The sequence below is a fragment of the Symphodus melops genome, assembly GCF_947650265.1.
Source record: "Symphodus melops genome assembly, chromosome: 13".
Taxonomy (NCBI): Eukaryota; Metazoa; Chordata; class Actinopteri; order Labriformes; family Labridae; genus Symphodus; species Symphodus melops.
The window spans coordinates 15,537,935-15,561,329 of record NC_136703.1 but is presented as its reverse complement, the minus strand read 5'-3'; the positions used below and the strand labels follow the sequence as shown (position 1 = coordinate 15,561,329).

Genomic DNA, 23,395 nt, shown 5'->3' with positions numbered 1-23,395 from the left:
TTAAACAAATGGGACCATGTTCATTTCTTTTCTATTTATTTTTACACATTCATACCATGTCTTTCACAAGGAGCTTGTGCAGTGGTCTCCATCTAATAAAAAGAGGAAATACCAGCCCTCTTCATTAGAGTTTGAGGACTTTTAAGGATGGGGAAACACGTCGGTATTACTGAACAAGGTGGTGGACGTGGACCAGTTAAAAACACTTCACAGAGACAGGTTACGAAGCTCGTCAGGTAAAACAAACAGACAATTGAATTTGGTTATTCTTTTTTATTTAGCACAACAGCTATGACAGGATAACACTGGTGACATGGAACATCAGTAACAGTGTGATGCTGTGTGGCCTGGAATCACTGAAGGAATGTTCAAACCGTTTGTAACTAAAGTCACTTACACACAGAGTTTAAAGAAAACGTTTTTTAACCCAGTTAAGTGCTAAAAGCTGTAAGTGAAAACTAAAAATGATTTAATAAAAAGGCGTATACCAGACAAAGTGAATTAGGAACACTATGGGAGAAAACATGGGGCATGATGGATGGAAAGGAATGTGGAGGGTAATGTTGGAATGAGGTCATGGACTGACATTTCACAATAGACCAAAACCTAGATGAGCTGCTGGAACAGATTTTAATCATTTAATTATTATTTTGTAGAAATTTAGGCTCAGTCAATTTCAAGATACCATTTTAAACAAGTGTATCAGAAAATGAATGTTAGAACCTGCAGGGAGAAGAAGGTGCGCAAGAGGGAGAAATGTTAGCACAACAGGCTTCAACAACACTGCACTTCTATTGAGATCTCTTTGCAATAATAATATTAGAGGACGAACACTGCACTTGAGTGATGCCAGAAGATGGCACTTTAAACCAGAAAAGTTTACAGGGCTTCACATGATCAGGTCAGGTCAGGTAGCTGCACATTGGACAGACGGGTAGTTGTAATGCAACAGATAAGGAAGCGGAGGATCCTGTGTGCAGTCCTTAGTTTGCAAAGGTCTGACGCACAGCATTAGCAATGTGCTTGGCGCTGATGCCAAATATGTCGAGAAGCTCGAGGGGCTTCCCGCTGCGGGGAACGCCGGTCACTGCCAGCCGGGTTACAACAATGCCGGGCTCCTCCCCCACTGCGGACAGTACTGCTTCACCAAGACCACCTGTGAGGAGGGGGCAGACCGATAGAGAGGACGACAATTCATCAATACGCAAGTCTTATTAGTGGAGTGGTAAAAGTAACTACAGACAGTGTTTAGCTCTTTTAAGACCATGATACATAAAGAACAAAAAAATGCAAAAAAAGAAACGGCAAGTAAGGAGAGTCAAAGTCTGCCAACTCTTTGAACATCAAGGTAATTGACACTCAAGAGAGTCAACAAAACAACCCACCCTCCTTGTAGTGGTCCTCCACAGTGATGATCTTTCCCCCTGTAGCTCTGGCACTCTCCAGAATAGTAGCGGCGTCAAGGGGCTTAATGGTGAAGGGGTCGATCACGCGAATGTTCTTCCCTACAGAATTTGATTAAACATTAGATTAATCCCATGGATATCTTAACAGTGGAGTTAAGGATGGCTGTGACTTTAATGCCGTTTTCTATCCACTAGAGGGCAATGTGAGTCTTACCTTCACTGGCCAGCATGTCGGCAGCAGCCAGGGCCTCGTGGAGTGTGATACCAGCACCAACAACAGTGACCTGATCGTTGTCAGACTGACGAACCACCTTTAAGAACAGACTTCATAGTTTATAGATGAACATTTTTTCTGGTGTCCATTTCTAACAGCAACTTATACACAAAGATGAGCTCGTAGGAAATCACGAGATTGATCTTTACCTTGGCAATGCCCACTTCAAACTTCTCATCTGGAGAATAAATGACCGCAGTTTCTGGTCTACTGGTGCGAATGAAACAGATGCCCTGAGAACGAAGAGAAAATGTTTACAACAAGGATATTTTTTAGCCCCTTTTTGGAAACACAATTTTGTGGAGAAACCCTACAACAAGCCGTTTATCAACCTTTGTGTTGGCCGACAGCTCCACAGCTCTCTCAGCTGACACTGCGTCACTGGGGTAAAACACAGTGCATGTTGGGATAGCACGGAACATGGCCAAGTCCTCTAGGGCCATCTGTGAAGGACCGTCCTCACCTGAGTGGGGCAGGAGATCTGTTAGGAACAGGGCATATTCTGCTCATAAGAAAACTGCGGTTGTTTCAGCATGAAGCTTACCGATGGAGACGCCGCAGTGGGAGCCCACCAGGTTGACATTGGTCTGGGAGATTGCTCCCATACGGATCTGGTCATATGCTCGAGCCAAGAAGGCAGAGAAGGTGCTGGCAAATGCAACAGTGCGATCTCTGGTGGCACAGCCGATGGCCACTCCGACCTATAGCGTGAAGCAAAGACATGAGTGTCAGGGGACAGCGTTAACAACAGAAGGGCACTTAAACTGGACCAAAGCAGCAGTGTGAGGATGGGATTATCATGCTAGGAGAATGAATAGTAACAGATTAGACCAAGTTGGAGCAGATTATGGTAAGAAGTGTGAACTGAGCGACGTTTATCCCTCTTTCATAAGTTGGTAGTTTACCATGTTCTGTTCAGCAATGAAGCACTCAATGTAGCGGTCAGGGAACGCCTTCTTGAAGGTCTCTGAGAAGGTGGAGTTTTTCGTGTCCCCGTCAAGGGCCACCACTCTCTGACTGGACTGGCCCAGCCTAGCCAGGGCCGTACCGTACGCACGCCTTGTAGCCATCTGATTGTGTGAGAGGGAGACAAGATCGATAATTTCAAAGGCTATGACATTATTGGAGAGGGAAACCCCCATAAAACAGAAAGACATTCTATATCAACAGCTCACATGCTTCAAGTGTCCCAACGCGTACCTTATCTCCCTTTTTGTATGCTGGAGGTGAAGGCAGCAGGATGGGGCTGAGGTCTGCAGGTGCCGTGTCCTCTTTGGGCAGTTCAGGGCACAGGGTCTTGTTGGGGACTTGGATCTGAGCCTGCAGGTCACTCAGGATGTTGTCAACCTTGTCCTTGGGGATGGGCTTTCCATGCCAGTTATCAAGATCCTCAATATCTACAGCGAGGGATGATAAAAAGTCTCATAAATGCATCTGAAGAAAAGGAGAACAATAAGCAAATACGAAAGAAAAAAAACAAACATACTTTTAAGTCCTCTGCCCTTGAATGTTTTTGCTACAATGCAGGTGGGTTTGTCCTTGACCTGCTGAGCCTGCCAGAAAGCTTTGCACAGCTCCTCCACATCATGTCCATCCACGACATACGTGTTCCACCTGCACAGAAAGTGCTCCACATTAACAGCAAAACACACTTTATGACAAATATTAACCCAAAACATGGGGACATTAAGTGCTGAATAAACATGTTAAACATCAAATTTATTAACCAGTGATGCAAAGTAGTGCCAGTAAAGAATACAGGCATACCAATTAAGTTTCAATAAAGTTTAAAAAAAGGCCAATCATCAGTGATGCAAACGATTTGAACGGTTTCTTGGTTTTAAACATATGAACCAGTTCAATGAAGTTCTGCTGCCATCACCGTGTCTCTGATCTTGCAGGACTTTGAACTCTCACTACAGTGATGCAAGCTTAGGATGCTTGCTAGTTAGACTATCAACTAGCTAGCGAAAGTTATCTTACAAGGACAAGACAACACCCAAAGTCAACAGTTTGTAGTTCTACAAAATCAGAAAAGTCATTTGAACCGATATGGAAGAAAAGAGACTTCCTGAAGGTTTACGCTTTCTAAAAATTATTAAACACAGCGACAGAATGACAAAGGTCACCTGTTGAGATGGTAAAGTAAAAGCTGTGCTAGGATGTCAACAGTAGCGGCTCTAGCCGTATGGCTAAAGTCAACGACCCAATGGTGTTTTTGAGAGTGACTGTTCTCAGTGAAAAGTTAAAAAAAAAAAAGAACTCTCTGATGTAGAACGAGTTTCAATCACAACTGATGCCTGAATGTAATGTAATTATTAAATGAAAACATTTCTTGAAGCATTTATCATTTCACTCTTTAGGGTTAAAATTCGATCTATTTTTTGCATCTTTGAGGAATTTAAGATTGTTCTGAATTTGAATTAAAAATCCCTGAATCAGATCGTAGCTCTAAGGAATGGACTCTGATTGAACCATCTTTCAAAGGAGAGATTTAAACCCTTAGCAATCATGTCATGAACTGGACAGTGATGTGGAAGACTGGGAGGAGGAGGAGTTTGTTTTTTTAAAATCAGCAAAAATCCTCCCCATGGCGGCTCCCTTGAAAAAGTTTTTTTTAACCTCAATAAGACTTTCCTGGATAAATAAAAATGTCTGTAAATGTCTTGTGGAAAAAAAGAAAAGAAAAAAAAAGGCAGTTAAGTATGATACTGACCCGAAGGCTTCGCAGCGCTTGCGGTAGGTCTCCATGTCGTGTTTCAGGGGTGCAGCCTCACTCTGACCGAGCCTGTTGACATCCATGATCGCCACCAAGTTGTCCAGCTTGTAGTAGGAGGCGAAGGCCATGGCCTCCCACACAGAGCCCTCTGAACACTCTCCATCACCCATCATGCAGTACACACGGTAACTACGAAATGATGCAAGACAGGATTTTAGTGTCTCCAAAAATTATTCACACAGATACATGAACAATATAGTTCTGAGGTGCATGACTTAAACTCAAGAAAAAGAAAGAACACAAGACAGCAGAATTTCTGCCGGACAAGTGCAGCCAAACCAGTCTAATCATTTGAATCACTGGCACGTGTAATGATACAAACAAAACTGTCGACCCAAACAAAGTGTCCATATGAGATCACAAAGTCTGATTTATTGAGCTGAACCCTTGACACATTTTATTTATAAAACGTGTGTCTATGAGGCTCAACAGATGCAAACTACTTCAGGTCCCTATGTGACTTATAGTTGTCTTTAAGAAACAATCACTATTAAATGGCAGCTAATAGTTAGCAATTCAAATTCATCACGACAACAGCCAACAGCTTTAACTGACTTATAGGGGCCATTCATTTTACACTAGCCTTTTCTCCCTAGAGTGTTACTGCTGCGTTTCAGCAGTGCAGGTCACTTTTGGCTACATTACAGGTTCTTGTCGGGAGAGTTATTTAACCCAATTACAACTACACTAGTACAGGTTCCTCCATTAAACAGATTACAGAGCATCAGTCACAGCTTTGAAACGGTGCAGGTCCTCGTCTGCTGGAGAAGGCCTTGCACTCTGTTGTTGACTCAGCATTGTTTCAACAAGCTTTGTTTACACAGAATGTATGACATCCCACCTTTACAAAATACAAACAAACAGTATTTGGAGAGCAGACAACCCCTGCCCTCAAGTAATCTTCATACACCGCAGAAGAGTTAACCAATAATTAAAAATGACGACTCAATGCAGGAATAATTTAAGCTTAAAGCTCAAAGAATCTGCATTTCTCCTGTATATTCACTCACCTGGATTTGTCAAAATGTTTGCCAGTGTAGGCCATCCCACAGGCAGCCCCGAGTCCCTGTCCTAGAGATCCTGTAGCCACATCAACAAACTCCAGTTTCTGGTGAAAAAGAGAAAAGAAGCCATTTACCAGTTATAAATGTTACTTTGACACGACTCTCTGTTTTCAAAGAGAAGAACAAACAGAGAGGAGCCGTTACTTACAGGAGTGGGGTGGCCCTCGAGGTCACTGTCAATCTTGCGCAGGTTGAGCAGATCAGACTCCTTCACAAAACCAGCCTCGGCCCAGGCGGCATACAGGACAGGTGCAGCATGACCCTACACGAGATGGGGAAAAGGACAGTGGTGTAAAGATAAACCTGAACTGAAATCGGTAACTGATATTTAAAGCGCCGAGTCAGTGGTCCACAGAGCCCAGGATCAGGAAAGTCATCAAACAGTTCAGTGAGGTTCGACTTCCTATCTTGCACATCGTGTTTCGCGTCTTCAATGTTGCAAGACTGAGCTTGACCTTTTACCTCTCACTAGCACGGTGAGCTTAGGGGCCTGCCAGTTGACGTAAATGTTTATCAACTTCAAAACTCAATTAAACAAGAACAGCCCAATACAGAGCGATTGACACTAATGCCTAATGTTTATGAATAGCACATTAATATGCCATTTATGTGACAATCACAGAAAGATTCACCCCCCCCCCCCCCCCCCCCCCAAAAAAAAGGAAGTATTCTAAGATAAGCAATCACCCAAAGTTAGGTGTCATGGTGAAATAAACACCACATAAGAGGTTTTTACTGACCTTTGAGAGAACAAAGCGGTCGTTACACTGGTTGCGAGGGTCCTTTGCTTTGTAGCGCATGGTGTGGAAGAAGAGCACAGACATGAGCTCTGCTGCACTGCAGCATGACGTGGGGTGACTGAGGAGAGGGGGGGAAAGGAGACATTGTTCATGACAATTCAATACTTTAGAAAAAATACTTAAAAAAAATAAATAAAAAAAAAATCACACCATGCATGTGTTGCTACATTCAGGAATCATTGCACTTTGGTTTAGTTTAACAATCAGAAAGGACTTCTGGAACACAATCAGTCAGTGCAGTGGAGTTGTTCACTATAATACATTGGGCAAGCAATGAGTCAATAAGGAAAATCACTCTTATTAGGAACATTTCAAATTGTTTATTAATCGGCAACAAACTCAAGTCAGTTAGATTACCACACTCAAGACACCTAAAAAATACTAAGAAGGAAGAGTTAACTGTTAGTTGCTGCATTGTGGTCCAAAAATTGTGATAGACGCGTTTAGAAATCCCCACATTACTCAACAGCATCGCAGCTTCTCTAAGCGGGTAACATTTTAAAAATGGTATCATCTCAACCATGCTGGGAACACACAGTAATCTAATAAATACAAAAATCATGGGTTCACTTTGAAATTAAAATGTACAGCGTGCTCCGTTTACCACTTGTCCGTTGTTGAGTGATAACCTGGTGGGAAATAAACTGAAGTAAATTCAAGACATCCCATACAAAAAGAAATCAGATGCCCAGATGCACTGTTCCATATCAGTCACATAATGAGGAACTACACGTGATGAGTGTCAAAACTAGAAGACACCTTTTGTTAAAAGGTGTCAACGTTATCAGATTAAAAATGCCTGATAGTGAGGACACAAGGAAGAAAATACATTCACATCCGTGTCATTGGACAAGGAAATGGCACAAAACAGGTTTACCCACAAACCTCTTTTGTTTGGAAGTTGCCTTTAGGTTACCATTATGCAATACAAAGTACATTTACTCAACAGTGGAATTGCACAGGGACAATCTATAAGTGAGGAACAAGCCTGGGGATTGACAGAATGTGTGATCATCTACCTTAACTATTTGCTTACTAACCAAATAAGGAGTTCTGTCCAAGACAGGCACAAAATATTTTCCACATAAACATTGTACTTAGTATTTATCTTCAATATAAGTTGTTTGAAGCTGTGAATTGAGTACGTTTGTGCACTTTAACGTACAGTATTTCTAATTTCATTGTAAAATTGTTTAATAACTTTAAGGGTTTCTATTCTATTAAAAGTTTAAACAACACTTTGCAACGGTTTAACCGTGTCATACGTGTAACAAGCTTCACAGCATGAAAACACATTGTAGTTCCAAGTGTCCACACTTAAAACAATGGTACAGAAATAGACTTAAGGATTCATATAGCAGACAACAGAGTGTTAATTGACAGTCATCCACCATAAATGATTTAATCACAGGACTGAGTTCATTAGTTACTTTCAGCTTAGCCCAATCATAAACCTGACTGAAGACTGAGAAGGCAAAGGGCAGCCACAATAATCTATACAAGCTGTTAAATTACACCCCTTTCAACAACGTTACTATTCATGTAGTCCTGGACCTGTTTCAACAGTGGCCCTTCCACTGCAGAGGAACTAGTCAGGTTGCCAAACCTGGCAGTTGAAATGAAGCAACACCACCTGTGCCCTTTGACTGTCCCATTGGATACTAGACATTTCTTTAGACTGATTCAAATGATGTGCATGAGAATATTTTTGTAGCATTTCAGGATCTGCAACTTTCAAACAGGTCGTCCAACTAAGAGGCTCGTATTTTATCTCGATCATGTGATTTTGAATAGATAAGGAAAGTAGGCCAATGCTGTTTCATTGAGTTTCTACCTTCACTGAGGATGAAACCATGCACCAGTCTCGGCTAGCTTGCCTTAAGTGTATAGTCAATCAAACTATCCACAGCGTCAGACACAACGTGTTTTATATCTGCATCAAAATAACAACACATTTCAGCGTAGGCTAGTCTTAGCTTAGTCTTCAGGCTCAGCTCACGTTCATATAAAATGTTTATTTCAACAGTATGAATAATTTCTTGCTAGCTGTCTGCTGTGGCTACGTTGTGTCCACCGCGTGAGAATAATCAGCAGCACGTGCATTAGGGCCCCGTGGATATAACGCGCGCGGTTGCTAGTTTATTGTAACATTGTAAAAATATGGCGTATTATCTTCGTGCCCAACTCTTCTTTATAGATTTTAAACAGGCATAACTTTAAACAACTCACCCAGAGTTGGAGGCGCATGTTGCCTTGATAGAGTTGATCCGGAGCTTGTTAGCGACGTCTTTCAGTCCCTGCAGAGTTTTCTCATCGGGTTTGTGGTAGCTGGTCATGGTGTCTTGGTTGTTTCTTGTCCGCGTGAAATGTTAAATTCGGTTGAATTAGTTACACAGATACTACCCCAAGTGTGATAGTTAAAGGTTGTGCTACGCTGCAGCTAAGCTACCCAGTGCAAGTACAACCGAGGAGGAGGAGGACGAGGAGAGAGGAGGGAGACTTATGTCTGCTGTGACAGCCACTCCCACCTAATCCAATCATTGGGAGAACAGTCTTTGGGGGCTTTTACAGTCTATATAGGTGCAATTTGTACAGAAGAAGCAGCTTTATTTTCAGACAGTGAAAATGCGGATATGATTTCACTCAGCGTTTATCATTTCCGCTCTCTATTATAATAGACTTAGCCCTCATATTTAGGAAGCCAGTGTATCGAGGTTGACATTTAGTTATATTGTTGGTACATTTTAAGATTAAAACTACATACTGTAAATAGGTTATATGAACTCACAGAATATCGCACTTAACTTTGTAGATACATATAATGTATAGAAACAGTTTATGTATAGGCCTATAATATAGGCCGATATGCTATAGCCTACATTATCAACAACTCCAGAGTATTTATTAATGTAGAAACTGTCATGAGACATAAAGGGCATACTTCTGAAAAGGAGCACGGTAGTAGTGGGCTACGAAGTGTACTTGTGTATGTATCTTCTTTCCATAACCTGTCCAAGTCACTGTCGCTTTAAAACTTTTTCTGGACGACAGCCAACAGGGAAATGGAGGCAGATTTTGCCCTCTCATCCTTACTCAGCGTGAAACACAGGACTGTTTGGCTGACAACAAAGGGTTCAAGTAATCCCTCATGATTCATTCACAAGTCATTCTGAAGCATGTCTTTATCTCAAGTGCAATATATGCATCTGGACATGTAAAAATACATCAAAAAGACAATTATTTAAAAAATAGATCAACAATGTAAGAAAAGGACACAAGAAACTTAAGTGTAAGGATTTATGGATGGGCAAAGCACCACAAAAAAAAAAAAAAAAAAAAAATCTTTCACAATTATGATACCTTCCATAGAACACAATTACACCAAGCTTGACTTTTCAAGGAAGTCAAGCACTTCCTCATGTTGGTCAACATTGCAAATCTCATGGGCCAGGTATTTCCTCTTTTGTTAGTTCCTGAAAGGATATGCATGCCATTAGAACAACCTGCAAACAAGCAGATTATTGTATGTGTCATACAGAGAAATGAGATGCTCCTTAAGGTCACCATTCTTCTCTCTAAGGCCTCAGTCGTCTCCTCAGGGGAGACGAGGTCTTTGTCCAGTCGTTCCAGCTTCGGCAGGAGAATCAGTACGCCCAGGCGGTAGTCTGTGGTTTCCATCAGAGGATTCTCAGAAAGGACCAAAGTCTTTAGAGTTTTTGATACACGTCCAAGAGACTGAATGGAGTTCTTGCCTGACAATAGATTTCCTCTGAGGGAGAGAGACAAACATATGAGATATGTCATTGTGCATATTTGGTGTGAAGTGATTTGATGATTTTTTTTTTTTTTTTTTTGCATTTCTAATGTCTTGTTATGATGCAGCTGTGTACCGGACATTGAGGTATTGGAGACACTTCATGTTGGAGCTAAGACCTTCCAGAGTATCAAGCTGGTTGTCTCGCAGGTGAAGGGTAGTGAGGCTTTTTAATCCCTCCAAACCTTCCAGACGTTTTATAGTGGTCTGAGCCTGTATAGTTGCACCAAACATAGTTACAGGCACAGTTTTCTCTGAGTTAAAATAAACCAATCTCTTCATCAAGCATGTTCGTTTTTTGTTTTTTTTACCAGATATAAATGCTGCAGGTTGGGGAGGTTGATGCCATCTGTGGTATCCAGGTTATTTCCCCTCAGCTCTAAAGTTACCAGGTTAGCAAAGCAGCTACCTTGAAGTCCATTCAGTCTTTGAATACCATTACCTGCCAGAGAGGTTAAAACATTTTTTTGAATTAAAATATACTGATGAAAGTTGTCTTCCCAAAGACTGAGTGACAAAACAGAGAATACTATATAAAAAAATCACTGCTGAGTTTGTGACCACTTCTCTCATTTCAAATATTAAAGATTTGACAAAATATTTGTCATTTGACTGAGATCTCTATCGGAAACTCAAAATGAGCACAACCTGATATAACAAAAAAAAAATACTAACCTGCAAGATTGAGGCGCTCCAAGGCAGGGCCAACCAGGCCTTTCACATCTGTAAGCTTGTTCCCTGCCATACTCAGCCACTGCAGGTAGGTAAACTTTTCGAAAGTATGCCGGTTGAAGCCCGCCACAGCATTGTTGTCTACCTACAGAGGCAGAGTTGCATTTGAGGTTTACCCACAGAGTGAGTGATACTACCGTGATTGCCTAGAGGTGTCTTTTTCTAATTGAATTAAGAAAAAACTATCCTTGCCTTCAACCAGAGCAGCTGGGTCAAAGATGCCAGAGGAGAAAGATCAGTGATCTGGTTGTTGGATAGATCCAGAGTACGTATGTAAATAAAACTGCTGATTTCAGTTATGTCCTTGAGTCCACTGAGGAGGACAGAGATGAGAGAGGAAATTAGAATAGTATCCAAGAGATGGCCATACTTATGGAGAAATATTCTTATATATATTTAAAGGGCAAATTTCGTTTTCATGTATTCTTTTGCAACCTCACCAATCTTTTAGGTCCATTTTGACAAAAGCATGTCCAAGTCCATTGCCTGTTCGACACAGTAATGAAAGTCCTTGACTGATGGTTTCTAGGGTCAAATGGCAAGCCTCTACCTGCAAGAGAGAAGACATCAATAGGATTTGCATTTTTCAAACTCTTTTTTTGTGGCACAGATTGATCAAGGATTGAAACATTAAGGCTACAAGTTTGTGAACATGTTACAAGTGAAGGAAAGATTACTCCTAAATTAAGCTAAAATGACATAATCTGTGTTTTAAAGTTCAAACCTGCAAGAAAAACTTGCTTTAGGAATGCAACCTTCAGGGTTTATGTAAATACCTTACTAGTCATAACATGATTACTCTCCACAACTTATGCTCGTGTCTATTTCCATTCCGAGACTTACTTTTCTGTTGACTTTGAGGTCTTGGTCAAAAGGGTGAGCTCTTTAGCCTAAATCATGACTAATATACTGTAAAAAACATTCATGATGTTATAGGCATACCTTCTTCTCCTCCTCCCCTGCTCCCTCTTGGTTTGTTTCTTCACCTCCTTCTACGTCCGACAGGGCATCTTCCTCCATGTCAGACATGCTGCTCACTTTAGTATTACAAAAAGTAACCGGCTACAGGTAGTTAGCTCGTCCTGTGATGCCTTCAGAAATTGGTTAATCACGCTAATTGTACAAAACGGGACTGTTGAACGGCAACTTTACAAGTTAAGATATCGACTTTGATCTTGTTATTTTAGCAATCAATTTTAATGATTACGAAGCTAACTGGTATATCTATACTCCCCTCCCCCAAGCAAACAAGCAACCGCGTTTGTCGTTGCCATGGGAACTAGTCAGCCCGAGTAACCTACGGTCTATTGCAGTGGTGTCCAAACTTTTTTTCTTTCGGGCCAAAATTGTCGCGTTAGAATCGCTCACGGGCCACAGGGTTTTTTTTGTTTGTTTTCTTTAAATATTGGAGGGAACTTTCTTTTTTGACCTCTTCAAAAAATAATGTAAATACACAATAACTAATTGCAGTGGGAAACTGTTGTTCACATTTTTTGGATAGAATAGTCAGGCTTTTATAGGTCTCCCTCGCTAACATGAAAAAGAAAAAAAGAACGAAATATGCCATCTGATGAGGCCTGGGGCCAAAATCTTCTGATTCTTCGATTTGAAGTCAAGGGCCACAAAAAATCCACTCAAGGGCCACAAATGGCCCCCGGGCCACACTTTGGACACCCCTGGTCTATTGCCTTAACATAAGCACAGGTGTTGTGAACACATTTCAGAGACAGTGTAAGTGTGAAACAGCAACGATTTCTGCAGAAAGTTGCAGTAAAGGCCTCATAACAAGAGTTACGTTATAAACCCTTCAGAAAAGGAAAAAAAAACAAAAAACCACAGGTTTGCAAAAACAGCTTTGGAAATGTCAAGTTTAAATGTTGAAATGATTTGCTCAAGCATAATGACTTGAACAAAGAAGACATAAATCAATTATAATGATGAAATTGTGTTATTCAGAATTAATTCACATAAGCTTGACAAAAACACAGTCACATTGAAAAATCATAGAAATAAAAAATAACTTTTTTATCTATTACAATGTGAATTCAAACCTGCAATATGACACTTGTTCTTCTTAACTACACAATAGTGTTAGTGTGACCCATAAAGTTCATGAGCCCACAGTCTTTTTTAAAAATGTTTACACAGTTCATGCCCTGATCAGTCATTCACTGAATGACGAGGCAAATATCTTTAAAACAAAATTTAAAAAAAAAATCTATGGTGCATAGACAGTATTATTAAAAAAGCCCATTCACTGCATTAAGATCTGTACTAATCTTTCATTTCCCACAGCAAATGTTTCCCAACCACATTAGGCTTGTTTATCACAGACAAGCATCAAAGCAAGTGAGAACCCATAACTGCATCATTCAGGAAGAAAGCCAAAAAAAAGTGCAATCTGTGCAATATCCTGTAATCCTCTTCTACAGGATCAGTTCATTTGAGTGTATTACCACTGTTGAGGTAATTGTGATGTCAAACCAAACTAAAAGGTTCATGTATAGATATCTGTATGACCATAAAAGTGAAGTCTTGCGAGCTAGGTACTGTCATTTTCCTTCTTTAGCTCATTCCACTTGCATATGTCGCAACAGAAGCCCTTTTTTCACGCCTCCTTGTAGCATCCTGGCCCCAAGACTAGTGCCACTGATCCCATCACTAAAAAGAGAAAAAAGAAAAAAAAACACTGAGCAAAAACACAAATCAAGAACTTTGCTATCTACTATATGTATTACTGTAGTCATAATTAAACAAAAAAAAAAACCCTGAACCGAACAGGAGCATGTTTGGTCATAAAGTCTTGTTAACCACTTTGCATTGTACAGCAATTGTTAAACTCAAATAACTCTAAGAGTGTGTTCATGCAGGGTCTTTTTATTCCTGGAAACTTACATCGGGTTAAACTTCCTCCTCTTAGCATCAGGAGCCTCAGGTCCATCTACATGTCTCTGCAACAAGAAAAACGGGACAGTGAAATTGTTATTATCTGGATTAATGCAGTTACAAAGATACCTATTTCATACACCTTTCTGTAACTCCTACACTCAGATCATGAGGCTTGACTAACCTCTTTGCCTGTGACTTCCTGATGTAATCTTCTTTGCTCCAAGTTTTGCTGAGGGCAGAAAGAGGTAAAGAGGTGGTCATTTTACTACATCACACATTGACTGTGTTTAGTCATCTTTGTAGTCCAGGACCCTTGTTCCTTCATAAAAACACAAACATGTATTTCTTACTTATCATTCAAACTATATTTGAAGTGTGTTAGCACCTTGTGTAGCTCAGACAGCTGCTGGTGTCTGATAAGGGCCTCCTTGCTGGGGAACTGCCTCCTACAAAGCAGACAGGCGAGTTTAACCCAATCTGTCATTCGCCCTTCCTTCTCATCTTTGTCGCCTCCTTCTTCTTCACTGTCAGTTTCTCCACTGTAGGCTGGGACCAGGCCCTGCTGCAGAGGTGGGGATCGCTGCAGAAATAACATGTTAGATCATTAAACACTGAGGTTAAAAACCAAAATGCAGAGTAAAATTTTTCCGAAATATAAAAGCTCTGCAAGATTCTCTGCAGAAAGAGACAGAAGTTTCACAAATACATCACTGTGGCCTTTTCCTTACTTCTGTACTATGTCGGATCTGGTCCAGAAAAATCTGAGGCCGTTCAGACAGTGCCCCCTGTAGGACAGAAAAGCAAAGTAGTGAGAATGTGTTTTTACTTAGGTGTTGCAGACACCTAAGCCTGAGCCCTCAAGTTGATAAACATTCCTCCGAGTCACTATGCTAACCTGATACATAGATGTTAACAGCTAAGGATTTCTGTGGGCCTTATATACCTTTTTTTCCAGAACAGCATAACCTGCATCAGCGCTGGCAGATTCTCGCCGGTCGTCCAAGCGACTGTGTCCAGGTGTCCTAGTGAAACCTGGTGGTGGAGCAGTGGAGCCAACAGCTGGGGAAGAAGAGACAGAGCGCATGTTCTCCTTCTGTCTATTCAGACTCTTAGCCCAGCGCTCCATGTCTTTGGCAATCTATTTATATAAGACATAAGAGAAATGGAAATGACTTGAGGAAGATTTGTAATTTTAAAATGTTGAAATCCAGGGGTTACTCCAAAAAAAAAAAAAAAACATCAGTACAAGATAATGAATGTGCAAACCGGTCAGTTCTCAAGTAGTATCGAGGATGTAGATTACCTGTTGAGCCGTTTTGTTTCTGGGCTTGTCTTTCTTCTCCTTACTGCCAGGAGAGGCGAAAAGGGAGTCTGAAGGAGCTTCACCAGCGTGAGCAGCCCCTTCACTATTTGACTGTCCAGCAGCAGCAGCAGGGATGTAGGTGTGTTTCTCTCCATCCCAGTACATGTACTGCTGAGAGTGAGGGTTGTAGTAGTACTGCAAAGAGAAGGGGCACAACAATAAAACTCAATACTGCGGAAGTTTTCATCAAACATAAAGAAGGCAGCAGATTTAAAGCTTGTTACCTGGGAGGTAGGGTCATAGTAGAGACCTGTAAGTGGGTCGTAATAGTACCCCGAGCTTTCATCATACTGGTATGTGGACACATCTGGCACAGCTACAATGAAACACACAATACATTTCTGGCAGGGTAAGATTTCAAAATAAAATCCCTTTAGTTGATCATAAAAGTGGAAATCAGCAGTATCACAGTTAATATGCATATAGAGAAATACAGTAGGGCGACATAAATTGCTTTAAAATAGTTTAAGACCATGATTACATGTATAACTCGTAAGGAACACTTTACACATAAAGCTGGAGTCAATGAACTGATTCACAGGGCCAGTCACATTGTGGGGGTGGAGGTGGACTCTCCAATGGTGGTGTCAGAGAGGAGGTTACTGTCTAAGTTGCCAGTTATTGGACAATGACTCCCACCCACTGTACGACATGCTGGCAAAACACAGCAGCGGATTCAGTGCAAGACTTCAGTCCCCACAATGCACCACAGAGTTCATTCCAGCCTGTGGCCATCAAACGCTGTAACTCCAGACACTTAGTCTAAGCTTCCTGGACTTATTTTAGCTCAAAGTCAACAACTGGAAACTTCTCAGCTGTATTATGCGTTTACCTATTTTAACTGTTCATCTGTCCATAAACCAACATCAACATTTGTTCAGACACGTGTGCAAAACTGATATGCTTCTATGTGGCTTATTATTCTTCAGATACTTTCCCTTTGTACTCTTTACCTATTCTATTCTGTAAATTGCATTTCATTTGATCTTTTAATATATATCTGCTAGATTTTCTAGCGTTATATTGTACTTAAGAGAAACTGTAATGACCAAGAATCCCCCTGGGATTAAGTTAGTTTTTTGATTGTGATTCTTACGGTATTGCTGGAGCTCATGTTCAGTCCCTGGGGTGGCAGGTTGGCTGGGAGCAGCTGGTTGTGGTTTTCCCACAATCTCAACCTGCAGAAACAGAAGCAACAACATTTTAAAAAATGCAAGACGACAAGAATTGAAGATTATACGCATGCATTCAAATGGCACCTGTGTGACTTGTGTGGTGTTCGCTGTGGTGAGGAGAGCGGTCTGTGTTTTGATGAGAGGCTGCTGCACTGATCCTGGTGTCCCTGTATCAAACACATGTGAATGAACACAAAAACAAGTGCTAACGATGTAACTCTTACATTTATAATTCTCTCTATACTAAAAATATTTTAAACCGACCTGTGGCTGCTCCTCCTGTGTATGCCCCCATCAGGGCTGCCCCTGAACTGGGCAAAGCAGCAACTGTGATGTCCGCCTGTGCTTTGAAACTTGTGCCATCTAGTCCAGAATATTCAGTTCCCTCCTGACTATAGGTCACTGCTGCCCCCTGCTGATACACAGTTGTATCTACACTCTGGCCTCCACCCGATCCATTCTGAGCCGTCTGAAAATACAAAATATTCCGAAAGATGAAGCAAAAAACACTTGTATTCAATAAATATTCAAACAATTAGAAAATGAAGATGTGATTCACTCTGATGTCACGCTGATAAATCATCTCGAAAGGTTACCTGCGTGACCGCCCACTGTGCTGCAGCTATAGCAGTGCTGGCTACTGTAGCAGCACTCACTCTGCTTCCGTCTGTCAGGAACACATCACTAGTATTGAAAAGACACAAAGAGACCGTTTGAGTTTCTTTGTGAAAAAGCTAAAATGCATCTGCCTTTGTGTTTCCTTTAATTGGGTAGTATTGTTTACCGTTTGGAGCCTTTGGCAAACTCCACCACAATCGTTTTCCCGTCAATAGAGAGAGCTGGCTGAAGAGCCTGTAAGATCTGGAGCAGTTGTGAGGCCTCCTGTTGATAACACAAACAGAGAACTCTGAGTTTGTGCGAGTGCAATTGTGCATGGGTATGTATGTGAAGGAGAAGGCTTCATCATCCACCTGCCTATTCAAGTTTCTTACCACTATGGTAGAGAGCTGCAGAAAGGCAAAGCCCCTGTTCAGATGTGTGTGCTTGTCCTTTATCAGACGAACATTGGAAGGGGAAAGGGTAGCAAACGGAGCCAGAGCCGATAAGATGGCATCCAGTGAAGTGTGTGGACCCAGGTTTCTCAGTATCAGAGCTGGTGCAGGAGAGGATGACAGAATGTTATTTCATTAAACACTCTCATTTTAAGGACATAGTAACACACTGGTGTAAAGTATGTACACTGTTGAGCCTCCTTCTTCTTTACAAGTTTTAGACAAGGTTACTCACAGTGAATGGAAGAACAGATTGCTGTAGGGATAAATCATGTAAAGAAATAGACTCACTGTCATTGGCAACATCTGCCTGCTGTGTAGCCTGTCCTGGGTTGACAGTAGGACTAGAAGTGTTGTATGGTGCAGGCAACGGCAACAAGCCCTGGGCACCCTCCTTCTGAAGACCAACAGGCAAATCCCTCTGCAGCTGGGGCAACTTCAGCTCAGCTTCTGTGAGGGGAACACAATGCTACCTACTTATCATGAAATAGTGAAATGATATGTATCATCACATAGTGAAAGACGGCCTGCGTTATAGTACAGGGTGAAGATTCACAATATCCAGGTATAACTTAGCTTTACCTGATTTAGGCACACTGCATTTGAAGCACTTTTCTCTCCTTTTAAAGTTTTGCACCCCACACTGTAAAAAATGTGAAAAGGGCAACCGTTAGAAGTGTTACAAAAGCACACCTTACAGTTTATGATACACACACACACACACACTATACAGGCATACATATTTAGATCTCCACATATTCACGCATCACAAACACACAACCTTGTTGCAGAGCCAGTCCTCATTGGCACGTGGTTTCGGGTCGCTGTAGTGCATCGACACTCTTTGTCCCAGAATCGACAGCACTCCCTGAAAGAAAAGGAAGAGAGAAAGAGAGAGGAAACAAAGAATGATTATCAAAGATAATTGGGTCACACATGCCAGAGAAAGGCCTCATCTCACAAGAGATGAGAGAGAGAGAGAGAGAGGGAGGGATAGAAGAGAGAAAGGGGGACAGAGAGAGAGAGCGAGCGAGAGAGAGAGAGTAGAACTGAGGCTGAAAGAAAGAGTACACAAGAGAATTGCAACCTTCAGCTTAGGAAACTGGGACGGACTGAGATGGTGTATGTGTAGTTTTGTGAGTTGAGTCCATTTTTAAGGACACAATCAATCTGTTCGTCTGTGTCATCCCTCCCCCCTTAAGGGGAAACCTTTTCACAGTTTTCCACACATCCTTCCCACTGTCACCACCTTTGCCCCCCAAATTGACGATAGCTCCCTGCTAAAGATGTAATCATGTATGTTAAAATGAAAATGAAGCACGGCATTGGTTCAGATTGAACATACAATATACCATGTGAAAAAATTTAATTTAGCTTGACTGCCATTCTATTAGTGGTGATGGTAGTGTAGACTTGGAGGACAGCGAGTGAGGAACATGTAACGGAGTCAAAAAGAAGGTTGTTTTGGACAGATAATGTGCAAATGTGACAGGGAGGACCCATGTATGCAACTAATTCATTTTGTCCCAGACAGACGGATAGCAACTTATCATTTGCCTGTTTGTGGAATTCTGTTTAAGTAGAATATATATAGAGAGAATTTCCCCATCAAAGGATAACACTTACCTACCTACCTACCTCTGTTATGTAAGCCATACTGGAATGCATCATGTGCACTTGGGAGGGCATGGTGTGACTGTGCTCTGGACCTGATATGTAACCCATTCATCTCATTGTTTGTGTGTATTTGTATGTGTGTCTGTGTAGGGGAGAGTGACCTGGTTGGTCTCCATCCAGCGGTTGGCCTCCTGTATGACATTAAACTCGACGAAGGCGAATCCTCTGCTCTGACCTGGACACCGCCCAGCGCCATGGTAACCGAACAACAACAACAACATGACAACAACGCAGTGAGGGGTTAGTGCTTCATGTCCAGAGGAGAGAGAGAGGCCCTGTATCAGCACTAATAAATTCAAGTCATTGCTTCCTCCCTCCCTTGGGAGCAACACACTTTGACACAGTTTGAGAGCTGCTGTCAAATTCTCCTCAAGGGTGGGAGGACACAATGTCAAGTATCTCCACAGGGTCCGGGAATGAGGGAGAGAGGGGGGGAGATCCTACCCACTCATCAGTTTGAGCTCTGTGGCTTTGAATGATGAAGCACCCAGTCAGAACACACACACACACACACACACACACACACACACACACACACACACACACACACACACACACACACACACACACACACACACACACACACACACACACACACACACACACACACACACACACACACACACACACACACACACACACACACACAACTCTGAACCTCTGGAGAGTCAGAGTGCAGATTGAACTATGTAGCACTGTGGTGTAATGTCTCTTTAGGATCCATATCCTGTCCATGCAGTACTATAAATGAATGACAGCATATTTAGATTCATAAGCTTCTTAAAACAGCACTGGTGTATGGTATCACATGGACAGTAATCAGAAACGGTCATTAGTTACACAGAGGAACAGGGATGTAGGAGTGAGAGAGACAGAGCAGCGCAGGAAGACTTAAAGTATACCTGAGTCAGATAGGCACACTTCACAGGCAACCACTGAGTTAGCAGGAAAGGTGGCCAATAAGACAATGACCTTAAAAGGACACCTTAAGAAAAAGCTGTTCTGAGTGGGTATGGATGGCATGTACACATATCTGCAACACTCACACATTCAAACATAGCTATTGTTTCAAACTAATTGTCATTCTGCTCACGTCTAACATTATTCACTACTACTCAGACAGAACTCACTTCATGATGGATGAGGCTGAATTATGGAAAGGTAAAGACAGTGAGAATGCCAGGTAGAAAGAAAAAAACTCAAGCAATGTGGCAAAGGTCTGGGACCTATGACTGCATGCGTTAGGGCTGTAACGGTATTTGTATTCGTCTGATGGTACAGACGTCATGGTTTGGTGCATGCAGTCATACAACAAACACGTCTAAGTGGAGGTAAGGTAGCATCCACTTCCCAATGCAGGTGGCGGCAATGATCGCAGAAGAAGATGCAGACGCAACAAAACACAAGAAGAAGAAGTGCAATATTGTCAAATGACCCAGCAGAACTCGAAGACCTGCCTGCTTCTTTAAACAAGTTGGGGAAAGCTTGAATCTAGTGAGGTATCGTTGGAAACAAATATGATAATGAACATTAGACGCCATGACCCAGAGGTGCCATCGCCGGAGCACGGCGAAAGACAAAGACAACAGGTAACTTCATCCCACTGTTTATCTCACAGACTGCACAACTTTAACAACTTGGAGTGATCATTATACACTTTGTGAGAAGTGCATATTCAACTGACAGACTCAGAAGTTTATAAAAAATGTAATACATGTCTTTAAAAGGTATGCATTTTGTTTTGTATTATGTCTTCCATTTTATTTATTTCTTCATGTTCAAATCAGTAAATGTTCTTCTTTTCTGTGTTGCCTTTTCATTTTGAATCGTTTGTTTTAGTTTGTCTTTTTATTGGTTAAAGTTAAATACACTACAGGCTGGGATGCTGGTAGCATAGTGGTTAGTTTCCATGTACAGAGAATATAGTTTGGATTTGAAGCAGATCTGTGGCTATCTTCCCCCACTCTCTCTCTCTCTCCTAGAGTTCTGACTCTATTCACTTTACTATCTCTCAACAAAGGCATGAAAAGTCCAAAAACAAACCTTTCAACTTGCACCACTGTTTGTTCAAAATAAATGAGAGAATCCTTGAGTTATGCATCGTTGTACCAAAATTGTACGGAACCATGACACCAAAACCTGGGCACAAATTGAACCATGACTACTCTGTACCGCTACACCCCTAGCATGCATGCATTATTTTTTCTGGAAAATGTTCATAGGACTCTTTTTTTTTGAGGAAGACTTGGATGTTTTGTTGCCCGGTGGGCACTGGCAAAAAATTAAGACTCCAGCAGACCAAAGCAGCAATCTGAGCAGAAGCCTGTATCGCAGTACATAAATTAGTCTTCTTTGCATCAGCTATAACTCAGAGTATGATGACAGATAGTGACAGTCGGAGAGGTGGAGAAGAAAAGCTGACATTAATTAGTAGACTGGGCAGAGCAATGAAAATGGAAGAGCTGGTAATGAATCGGTGGGATGAAAGGGGAGAGTAAACAACAACAAAAATAACCGGGCATAGGACAAATTCTCACCTGAAGATTTGTTCCTCATCAAGCGAACTTCTCTCGGCTGGATCCCCTGTTCCTGGAGTTGTGCGCGGATCTATGAACAAAAGAGGCTTTATTCCAATTCAAGCTTAATGACAAAAACTTTAAACATCAGATTATTGTAAAAACACAAAAAACGTGCAAAGGAGATGTACACTTACCTCATTGGTGGTGGCATTGGGAGGCAACATCCGAAGCATTATGATGTTGCTTGGCCTCTGGTTGTGGTCTAGATCTGCACGGTAGTCCTGGTCCCTCTGATCCAACTCATCAAGTGAGAGATCTGGTCCTGCACTCTCACAACTGTGCTCCTCTTCCCCCGCAGGAAAAGACTGCACAGGACAGTCACAAATAAGCAGCATGTAAAGACAAGAACAAAAGTGAAGCTGCTCTAAGAAAAAAGAAAAAAAAAACCCAAACAGAAATAACATATGACTCACCCTCCTCTTCATGGCCCCATGAGGGAACATATCCTCCTCTCTTGGTCTTGCTGTATTGTATTCCATCTGATCAGAATGGATGCTCCCACAACCCCAGAAGCCATCCTTGACCCCTGCATGTGAGGCACTGTTCTCTGGAAAAACTCTTCCACCTTTCCCCCGACTCCTTTCATGTGGACCTGTGTGTAACTGTTCGTACTCCCGACTTGATCCCTCTTCCTCTTTCTGGAGCATGGGAATGGCTTGATCAGGCTGAGACTGAGTGCAAGGAGGCCACATATGTCTCTTCCCATCACGCCCCACCACGTCCCCTCGTCCCTCTCCTCTCTGGTGAAAACCCCCCCTGCCTAGGGGTCGACCTGGAGAGAAGTCAAAAACACCCAGGGACTGCTCCTCCTGAATGTAAGGTCTGTCCCCGTCTGGTCTGACATCAAATCCCGTCCCAGCCTCCTCGTCTTCTTGGCCATAACCTCGATAGTCCATGTCCCGAAAGTTGTGATCGTTGTGGGTGTTTCCATAGCGACCTGTGCGATCTCCTCGCCCACCCCTGCTGACCATAACAGATAAGGTGTGCTTTTTAATGTTACGTACTCAAACACACCTTCTCTCTGTGCATGGGGGAACCATATAATCTGACCGCTTCACTTACCTCCGCTCATAGTCCATATTGATGAACAGACTCTGCTTCTGGTCCCTGTCCTTTTTCTGTTTAATTACAACAATAGAGATTCTAAAAAAAACAGAAACAATTTAATATTGGAAAAGCAACGTTTACTTGACAGCAAGACTGTAAGGCCTTATATGAAAACGCAGTCAACACTAAACAGCGACTACATCACAGTAAAATATGAGGCGCAGCCTGTTTGTGGTGCATCTCCCCAGGTTAGCTAGATAACTTGAACACAACCCTTCTACAACTTAGACTGACATCAATCTGGAAACCAATGCACAAAAAGCAACACATGGAAAAAAAAGATGCATAAGCCTGCATCAACAATAAGCATGTCTCTTAGTCGGGAACATGCATAAACTAAAAAACAAAATCTGAGTGTTTAACAATGACGTTCGCTTAGCAGGCATGCTAACTCTCTTAGCCTGATGTTTGCTAACTCGCTAAGCCAGAGGAGCGGCTGCTTAAACACGAAAAACTCTCACTTACCACTGACACATATCACTGACAACTGTTCTGACACGTTGAAGTGAAGGTTGAAATGGTGTTAATATTTCATTCCAAGGACACAAGTGCAAATATGTTTTCAGGGAACAAGTGTAAAATGGCTACAGCAAGACATTTCAAAAGTAGGAGGGACCAATAACCGACTCTGACATGTGATTGGTCTTTGGAACGCGAAAACATTTAACGACAAATATGATTGGA

At 41.9% G+C, this 23,395-nt stretch overlaps 3 protein-coding genes across 4 annotated transcripts; all 3 read right to left on the bottom strand.

The window, feature by feature from the left end:
* Positions 1–258: 258 nt before the first annotated feature.
* On the bottom strand, positions 259–8,856 carry tktb (transketolase b). Its single transcript, XM_079359170.1, has 14 exons — positions 8,553–8,856; positions 6,264–6,381; positions 5,672–5,785; positions 5,470–5,567; positions 4,397–4,588; positions 3,167–3,294; positions 2,881–3,077; positions 2,586–2,750; positions 2,225–2,381; positions 2,013–2,143; positions 1,830–1,913; positions 1,621–1,717; positions 1,386–1,505; positions 259–1,156 (listed from the first exon to the last, which is right to left on the bottom strand). The coding sequence occupies exons 1-14, from the start codon at positions 8,657–8,659 to the stop codon at positions 984–986; spliced, it is 1,881 nt and encodes a 626-aa protein (XP_079215296.1). The 5' UTR covers positions 8,660–8,856; the 3' UTR covers positions 259–983.
* A 750-nt stretch (positions 8,857–9,606) lies between these two features.
* lrrc23 (leucine rich repeat containing 23) lies at positions 9,607–11,452 on the bottom strand (the record flags this gene model as incomplete). The annotated part of the gene is made up of 7 exons (XM_079359172.1): positions 9,607–9,796; positions 9,888–10,092; positions 10,214–10,350; positions 10,449–10,579; positions 10,813–10,954; positions 11,062–11,182; positions 11,310–11,452. The coding sequence occupies 7 exons, from the start codon at positions 11,450–11,452 to the stop codon at positions 9,764–9,766; spliced, it is 912 nt and encodes a 303-aa protein (XP_079215298.1). The 3' UTR covers positions 9,607–9,763.
* Positions 11,453–12,723: 1,271 nt separating this feature from the next.
* rbm10 (RNA binding motif protein 10) lies at positions 12,724–23,343 on the bottom strand. Of its 2 annotated transcripts, none has more exons than XM_079359168.1 (23): positions 23,177–23,343; positions 22,667–22,747; positions 22,018–22,567; positions 21,739–21,909; positions 21,563–21,632; positions 19,127–19,200; positions 18,130–18,216; positions 17,931–17,991; positions 17,640–17,798; positions 17,289–17,449; positions 17,081–17,178; positions 16,893–16,980; positions 16,561–16,765; positions 16,381–16,463; positions 16,218–16,299; positions 15,346–15,437; positions 15,062–15,256; positions 14,702–14,896; positions 14,487–14,543; positions 14,144–14,338; positions 13,940–13,987; positions 13,765–13,820; positions 12,724–13,530 (listed from the first exon to the last, which is right to left on the bottom strand). In XM_079359168.1, exons 2-23 carry the CDS (start codon positions 22,681–22,683, stop codon positions 13,440–13,442), a joined length of 2,835 nt encoding a protein of 944 aa, XP_079215294.1. In that variant the 5' UTR covers positions 22,684–22,747; positions 23,177–23,343; the 3' UTR covers positions 12,724–13,439. The 2 variants fall into 2 exon arrangements, with proteins under 2 accessions (XP_079215294.1, XP_079215295.1); XM_079359169.1 differs by having other exon boundaries at positions 22,018–22,564.
* Positions 23,344–23,395: the final 52 nt, after the last annotated feature.

What these genes read in the sequence shown, in the direction of transcription:
- tktb (XM_079359170.1), bottom strand. Translation starts at nt 8,659, where the DNA reads ATGACCAGCTACCACAAACCCGATGAGAAAACTCTGCAGGGACTGAAA. An exon ending in CATACAAAAAGGGAGATAAG is followed by an intron (nt 2,751 to 2,880) that starts GTACGCGTTGGG and finishes TCACACAATCAG; the next exon opens with ATGGCTACAAGGCGTGCGTA. An exon ending in CCACTGCGGCGTCTCCATCG is followed by an intron (nt 2,144 to 2,224) that starts GTAAGCTTCATG and finishes TGCCCCACTCAG; the next exon opens with GTGAGGACGGTCCTTCACAG.
- rbm10 (XM_079359168.1), bottom strand. An exon ending in AGGACTGGCTCTGCAACAAG is followed by an intron (nt 17,992 to 18,129) that starts GTTGTGTGTTTG and finishes CATTTTTTACAG; the next exon opens with TGTGGGGTGCAAAACTTTAA. An exon ending in ACATGAGCTCCAGCAATACC is followed by an intron (nt 15,438 to 16,217) that starts GTAAGAATCACA and finishes GTTTCATTGTAG; the next exon opens with CTGTGCCAGATGTGTCCACA.